Source organism: Solanum dulcamara, chromosome 12 (assembly GCF_947179165.1).
Source record: "Solanum dulcamara chromosome 12, daSolDulc1.2, whole genome shotgun sequence".
Classification (NCBI taxonomy): Eukaryota; Viridiplantae; Streptophyta; class Magnoliopsida; order Solanales; family Solanaceae; genus Solanum; species Solanum dulcamara.
The window spans coordinates 24,396,078-24,404,250 of record NC_077248.1 but is presented as its reverse complement, the minus strand read 5'-3'; the positions used below and the strand labels follow the sequence as shown (position 1 = coordinate 24,404,250).

Here is an 8,173-nt window from a genome sequence, read left to right as displayed (position 1 = left end):
CTCATCCCTTAAATTACTCCCTTTTAGTTATTTACCTTCTACAAATAACTCAAACCTTAGTTAATGATTAATAGTTTTTTCTCTCATAAACTAAAAAGGGGTATTCTAATCAAAATCAAACACTCTACTTTCATTCTTCTGGTAATTGATTGAATGGAAGATATGAACGTCTCAATTTTGATTCAGCACGATGGAAGATGAGATGTAACATGTATTTATTAGAATATATGGTTCGTTTATGATAGTTTTGAAGTGTTTTTTTATTTGTCGATCAAAATTCTTTTTAAACATATTCTTCCATGATTAACAAAACATAAGTAAAATGAATTTGGTGTACTTTTATTATGGAAATGGTAATTATATGATTTTTTCCGTTATATGTATATATATGTCTGATAACAGTATTGTTTTGTTTGTAATCTACTTTAAATTATTTTATTTTATTTTATAAATTTTAATCACAATGTACATAGAGATTTGATGAATTGTCAATGTTTAAAATTAAGATTTCCTATTATTTTATAGCAGTTGGTATTTTATTTTACGAAATCTAAAGTTTATGACAGTTGTATATTATGGTTTTTAAAAGTTGGCTTATTTTTGGTTTTGACTATATTATGATTTAAATAGTTGGTATTTTTGTGGTTTGATTATGGTATATACCATTTGGTATTTATGTAATTTTTAAAAGTTGGTCTATTTTTGATTTGATTATATTATGACTTATAGCAGTTGTTTTTTTATTTGATTATGGTATATGACAGTTGATTTTTTTGTGGTTTGATTATGTTATCGAGCAGTTGGTATTTCATGGTTTTTAAAAGATGGTTTATCTTTGGTTTGATCGTATTATGATATATAACAGTTGGTATTTTGTTTAGTTTGATTATGATTATTGCTTACTCATTTCTCTGTCTTATGTTCTTCATTTAATAGCATACTCACATACTTAGTACATTCAAAGTACTAATGCATACTTTTTCCTACATGATATCACTATGTAGGGACCGGCATCACTCTTCACCCTCATCCCCGTGGATAAGTTGATCATTGAATGCCACCACTTTGGTGAGTTCCCATATTCCGGGAATGGCACTGCTATCTTATCTAGCTTATATTATGTTAGACTGTTACGTTGAATTTTGGTATTTTTGACTAAATCTTGAGGGTGAGCTAGGGACATGTCTTAGTCCCCGCCAAGTCTTTAATGTAGAAGGTATGGTTAGACATAGAAGAAGATGTTATGTTGTCTTTGACTCTTATTAAATGTTAAGCCCCTTAGTCCATATATCCCTTTTGTTTTCCATTTGATTTGTTTATCATTACCAATGAAATGCTTAATGAATGCTAAGTGGCTTGGGTGAGGTGCCTTTGGGTCTCTCATTCACCATGTCACGTCTAGACCCCAGGCTTGGGTCGTGATAAAATTGATATCAGAGCATAATATTTTGAAATGGTCCTCAGAGTCCTACATATTGCGTCAAATAGGGTCTTATTCATGGTTGTGAAGCTTGCCACAACTATGAATAGAAAATTATGGGATGTTTAGAAAAGTTTTTCACTTCTTTAAATTCATATCATGTCTTAGAGTGTCCTAAGTTTGTCCTCTAACTAACAACCAATTTTATGTTCTTTAGATAATGCCTCATGGAAGAGCACCTCCAAGAGAAAGGTTTGATGATGAGGACCAAGCTCTTCCGGTTCTGGATATCCCACATCATGAGAAAGGGGTAACTCATGTCGAGTTCCACAACATCATTGCATAATTGGCTCAAGTTGTATCCCACTAAAGGCATCAAGGTGTCGCTCCTCCTTGAGTGTAGAATCCGGCCTCTCAGATTTACAATTTTCTAAGGATGAATCCGCCCAAGTTTGATGGTGCTAAGCTAGATGAGGACCCTATGGAGTTTATCTATGAGGTGTACCGGATTGTGGCTATCATGGCTATGCAACCGAATGAAAAGTTTGAACTACTGACTTACCAACTAAAAATCATAGCTCAAGTGTGGTGTGAGTAATGGATGGTTGAGAGGAATGAAGAAAAGGAAATGATAGAATGGGAAGAGTTCAAAAGTGCCTTCCTAGACTGTTTCTTCCCATTGGAGCTTAGGGAGGCCAAAATCCCAGAATTCATCAACCTTTGTCAAGGGAGTATGAGTGTGAGGGAGTATTCCCTCAAGTTTAAAAAAATTGTCCAAGTATGTTCTCTTTATGGTCTCCGACCCCCAGGCAAGGATGAGTAAGTTTATTTCCGGTGTCTCAAGCTTGGTGTCTATAGAGTGCAAAATGGTCGTGTTGGTCAAGGAGATGGACATATCTTGATTAATGACTTATGCCGAAAAAATTGAAGATGGGAAGTTGAGGGAAAAGGTCTAGAGGGTTCAAGAAAGCTATAGTAGATGGTGAAGGGTCCAACCCTCAAAGGTCCAGTTATGGTAGCAATGGCAAAGGTCAAGGTAGGGAATGATTTATGGAACAAGGTTCCACTAATGCTCCTCATCCCAACTTCAACAAGGATAAGGGTCCTAATTAGATTGTCCCAAGAGATAATGTTGGCCCCCAAACTTTTTCCCCATGTAAGAAGTGTCGGAGGACCCAAAAAGGGGAGTGTTTGGCACGCTCAAATGAGTGCTTCAAGTGTGGAAAACTAGGTCATCATGCTCGAGATTGTAGAGGTGGTGGTGGTGCTAGGCCTCAAGGCCAAGTTCCTCATGGACAACATGCTCAAGGAGGTGGCCAATGAACCAACCATTTCTATGCTTTGCATGGAAGACAAGAGGTTGAGGAAGCACCAAATGTTGTTACTGGTATGTTGAAGGTCTTTACTTTTGATGTATATGCATTGTTGCATCCGGGTAAAAACTTGTCATTTGTTACTCCATTCTTAGCTAATAGGTTTGATATATTACCCCAAATGTTAATAGATTCTTATTGGGTGTCAGTGAAAGAATAGTTTTTTTGGGCTGCATTTAGTATCTTGCTCGCAGAATATATGGGGTGAAAGACCTTGTCACTCTTTTGCCCTAACACAACCATCAAAGAAAAACCACTAGAATTATATATCACCTCAAATAGTTCAGACTAGTCTAGAGCAATGATCTCTAGAGCTGAATTCAGGTTCTCCTTCAAAAACACGAATACCTTTATGCATGCCTTATCAAAGTAGAACTTTATCTCCTTCTCTAATAGTCTGCACAAGGCATAAGCAATTTTAGAGAAGTCCTTGATAAAATTCCTATAAAAAACTGCACGTCCCAAGAAACTTTGAATACCCTTCACAAAGATAGGAGAGAGAATCCTTTCAATGGCCTCAATTTTCACTTTGTCCACCTGTAGGCCTTTCTCAGAAATCTTGTGGACCAGCACAATTCCTTCTTTTACCATTAAGTGAAACTTTCCCAGTTAAGTAATAGGTTGGCATCTTCACATCTCTACAATGCCATTCTAAGATTAAATAAACACTCATTAAAAGTATCACCTACCACATAAAATTCATCCATGAATACCTCTAGAGTATCCTCCACCATATCTGAGAAGATACACATCATACACCTCTGGAATATGGCAGGCGCATTACACAGTCCAGATAGCATGCACTTGAACGCAAAGGTGTCATAGGGAGATGTAAAGGTGGTTTTTTCTTGATCCTCCGACGCTATGGAAATCTAATTGTAGCTAGAGTACCCATCTAAGAAATAATACCAACCTTTACCTGCTGGCCTTTCTAGCATCTGGTCCATGAAAGGTATTGGAAAATGGTCTTTAAAGGTCCACTTATTGAGCTTTCTATAGTCTATGCAAAATTGCTAGCCTATGATTGTCCTTAAGGGGACCAACTCATTCTTGTTGTCAACAACAACTTTCATACCTCCCTTTTGGGGACACACTGTACAGGCTGACCTAACTATTGTCTAAGATCGATTATACCAGCAAGCCACTTGATAATCTTCTTCTTCACCACCTCTTGCATAAGTAGGTTCAGTCTCCGTTGATGCTCAATATTAGGAATACAACCCTTCTCTAACTAAATTTTATGAGTGGACATTCCAGGAGGTATACCTATGATGTCATCAATAGTCCATATTGTTGCTTACTTATACCTCGGCAAGACCTCAACAAGTGTTCTAACCTGCTCCTCATTCAAATCTACAGCAAAAATGACCAGCATAGTGTTACTTTCATGAACAAACACATACATCAGATGACACGATAACTTTTTTAGCTGAACTACAGGTTGCTCTTCAATAGATAGTTTGGCAGGAGAAGTTGTCCTATTCTTTAGATGAAGGTCTAGCTTTGTAGGATCATAGGAGTGTGATCCCATGACTTGTGAAGAGTTCATAGTCTCATCACACTCTTTAAGCCATCACCCTTAAAGTTCATAATCACAGCAGCCAAGGTCTCAACAATGAACCTTTCCTGAATAGATACCTCTATAACCACTTCTTCAACTATGTTGATCATGGACATCACAAACATGTATCTCGGCTGCTTTATTGACTTACACATATTGAACTTAACCTCTTCATTATTCAACCTGAAGATGAGTTCGCCACTTTCTATGTCTACCAAAGATCTGCCTGTGGCTAAAAATAGCCTTCCCAAATTTATGTGAACCTTGAAATCTACCTTGTAGTCCAAGAGGACAAAGTCAGTTGGGAATATAATATGATCAACTCTCACCATCATATCATAGAAAATTCCTGTGGGCCTCTTCACTAATCGGTCAGCCATTAACAACCTTATTGTAGTCATTTTGGGGGCTCCAAATCCTAACTGTCTGTAGATCACTAGCAGCATGAGATTGATACTAGCACCCAAGTTGCATAAATCCCTTGCAAAGTTGAATGCACCAACTATGCATAGAATGGTGAATGCACCTAGATCTTCCTTCTTATCGACCAAAGACCTTGTAGCAATAGCACTACAAGTGTGTAAGTCTGGCTCGAAAGTGATTGTCTTCTTCTTTATAACCAGGTACTTCATGAATTTTGCATAACCCGACATTTGTTCAAATGTTTCAACCAATACAATATTCACAGACAGTTCCTTCAGCATATCAATGAATTTCAAGAACTTACTATCCTCAACCTTCTTTTTCAACCTCTGATGGAATGGAGGAGGTGGTTTGTGAATTGATGGCAATGGTTTTACTACCTCTGTGTGATTAGACTTTGACCTTTACCTTATCATTCAACTTTGGCTCTACTACCAACTCCTCAATCTAATAATCATCAACAAGAACTGTATTATTGACACCACTCTTAGCATTGTCATCAGTTTTATATTCATCATCATTTTCCTTCTCAACACATACAGATACTGGTCCCAGGAGCATCTTAACTCTCATAGTCATCATCGCCATACATTGCCCAAATTCCTTGGATTTTGTATAGTATCACTAAGAAGTATGTCGTTCTTATTATGATTCAGTGTTGCTGATAATTGCCCTATTTGATGCTCCAATTATTTAATAAAAGTAAAGTGTGAATCCACCAACTGAGTCATATTGGACATGTCTTCTTTAAAATCTTCGACACCAGCTTCAATTGACTCTGCTTACTTCAGTACCTTAGCCAGCATCTCTTCCATTCTCGAACTACCAAACCCATTCCAACTTGATCTCTATCACCAGGAGGCACATACACACCACTTCAATCATTCTTAAAGTTATCTTTATTCTGCCATCTCTCTTGATCATGCTTCCCTATTTGGACATAGTTCTGAAAGTGTCGACATTGGTTTGCAGAGTTATAAGTCCGGACACTCCCCTGGTTGTTTAGATACATCACTTCTTCATCATAGTAGAGCTTTAGATAATCATACCGATTTGCACCTCCAATGACATTCACCTTCTCAGAACCTTTCGATAGTAAGCAGTTGGTTAGTAAATCCATTTGAGTTTTGATGTGGTCCATGCCTTAGTCTCACTCTTCTTCTCTATTTCTATGCTATACTGACATGTCGAATGTATAACTTATACCTCATAGCTTAGAATCTCTCGTGTGCTACACCCTATTGTTCTTTGAGTCCTTGTCCAAAATAACCGACGCTTTAGTAAAGGTTTTAGACAAAAAATATCTACTAAAAACTTGATCAACAACCGACTTGGTCACAAAGTTATAAGATCTATAGAATAACTCCATCAAGTGATTATCATTGAGATTATGATTCAGGCACTACTTTAACTTTTGGCTAAACCTAAACCAAGAGTCATGTAGTGCTTCATGAGGCATCTACTTGTGACCATTGATCTCATCTTTTATGTGCAATTTCTTCAAATATGAGATATATCACTCTAGAAATACTTCTTTTGGTTCTCTCCAATTGGTGATTGAATCATGCAGGAGCTCATTTAGCCATTTGATTGCCTCTCAGATAGAGACAGTGGAAATAATCTTAGATGAATTATTGTTTGGCTAACACTAGGGATCTCAGAAGACTTGCATGTAGCGATGAAGTTCATTAAATATTGGTTCGCAACATCTCCTATTGCTCCTTTAAACAGTCCTTTTAGGTTCAAAAGGTGAAATATAGTGCTAGTTATGGTGAACTTTACGCCTGGTGGCAATGGTGAAAGAACTATAGCCCCAGTGGCTCCAACTCCATCCATATCTGGATCATTATTATCCAAAGCTAAGACAATGATTATTGTTTCCTCCTACCTCATGGCACTGGATGACGATGTTGAGGTTCCAACTCATCTTCCTGATCATCCCCAGATTATCATTATTACCATTGTTAGCTCTTGGTGGAGCCTCAATAAGATCTCCTGCCCTTTGCACTTCATGCACTTGTGCATTTATCTTACAGATTAAATTTTATAGCTCAGGATCGTAAAGGATCAATGGTTCACCCTTACTTCAGGTATTAGGCATCCACAAACCTATACCCTATACAAACAAAAATAAGAAACAAAAATAAAATTAGGAAATAACACTACAAACTGAAGTAACTTGTAATAAAGTATATCAAAGTTATATTCCCTGGCAATAGCGCCAAAATTTGATATACCCAAACTTACACTCTAATTAATAAGTATAAAACAGTCACTATCAAATATATAACCCAATAGGTTGGAGTCGAACCCATAGGAAATACAGAGGAAATAAGTCTACTAGCACTTATATTCAGTTGTAATCACTATTTCTCCAAAGTAAAAAATACATAAAATAAATTGGGGTTTGTTTTTTCAGTTGATTAATTAGTAACAGTGTTCGTAGTAACAAAGTAAAGCATACTTAGAGTTTTGAACACTGTGAGAATGTAGCTAGGACTATGTTCCCGTGACATAAAACTTAGTAGATATCTCGTATCAGTGATTCTAATGCAATGCTTTGCATGTAATAGCTTGCAAGTTATAGCCATCTAAATGCCTTCCAGGCCTATTACTTTCTAGATTTAGCATGCGAAGCATTTAAACGAAATGTATGTCTATCTAACCCTTTCTTTTGACCTCAGAAAATCATTCCCTCTCGGGCTAATATTCTTAGATGAAAGCCTGTAGCTTCGAATCTCCATTGTAGTTAGTTTTCCCAAATCACTACCCCTCCTCCAAGTAAGTAATGAATACATGTGAGTTTTAATGCATGCAGTCATTAAAACGAAGACATGACAAAGATAACAACAATATATGCTTGGGCATCAATCAAAAAACACCTATACGTTTGCCTACTTTGTTATTTTATCATGGTTCTCAACACCCTAGTTATGGGATTTAGCTACTCATATATGCAAGAAAAGATATAAGAATTTGAATAGAATTCTATAACAATACTTAAGATTATGAAATAGTTAATCTTGAATGAATAGATTACAACGAATCAAGAAATGAATGAAAACTTGTATTTGTATTTGATCTCCAAAAGTTTTTTGAAAATATTTTCTCATATGTAGTTCTATGCTCAAAAGGTGGTAAAAGTCTGTAACATAAACATAAACCCTATGTAGACTATTTATAGAATTCAAAATAAAATCCTAAACAAAGTAGGAAAACTAAGTCAGAACGGGTTCACGCGTATAGTTCATGTCTTGTGCTGCATTTCACGCCTCGTTATCTTTGTGATACCTTCAACTTATTATGATTTTACCACTCCATGGAAAAAATTCATGGACCGTTCAGGACCCAATGGTCTGTTTTGAGTCTCATGCAATTTTACTTGTGCAGTTCCTG

The 8,173-nt window shown here is 36.5% G+C and overlaps 1 protein-coding gene across 1 annotated transcript; it reads right to left on the bottom strand.

The window, feature by feature from the left end:
- Nucleotides 1-4,338: 4,338 nt before the first annotated feature.
- LOC129875691 (uncharacterized) lies at nucleotides 4,339-5,356 on the bottom strand. The gene is made up of 2 exons (XM_055950959.1): nucleotides 5,260-5,356; nucleotides 4,339-5,159 (listed from the first exon to the last, which is right to left on the bottom strand). The coding sequence occupies exons 1-2, from the start codon at nucleotides 5,354-5,356 to the stop codon at nucleotides 4,339-4,341; spliced, it is 918 nt and encodes a 305-aa protein (XP_055806934.1).
- Between the last annotated feature and the right edge of the window lie 2,817 nt (nucleotides 5,357-8,173).

Bases quoted from the DNA above. Each gene is read 5' to 3' on its own strand.
- LOC129875691 (XM_055950959.1), bottom strand. From the start codon at position 5,356: ATGACTATGAGAGTTAAGATGCTCCTGGGACCAGTATCTGTATGTGTT. The intron at 5,160-5,259 runs GTGTCAATAATA...CTAATCACACAG, and splicing joins TGATGACAATGCTAAGAGTG to AGGTAGTAAAACCATTGCCA.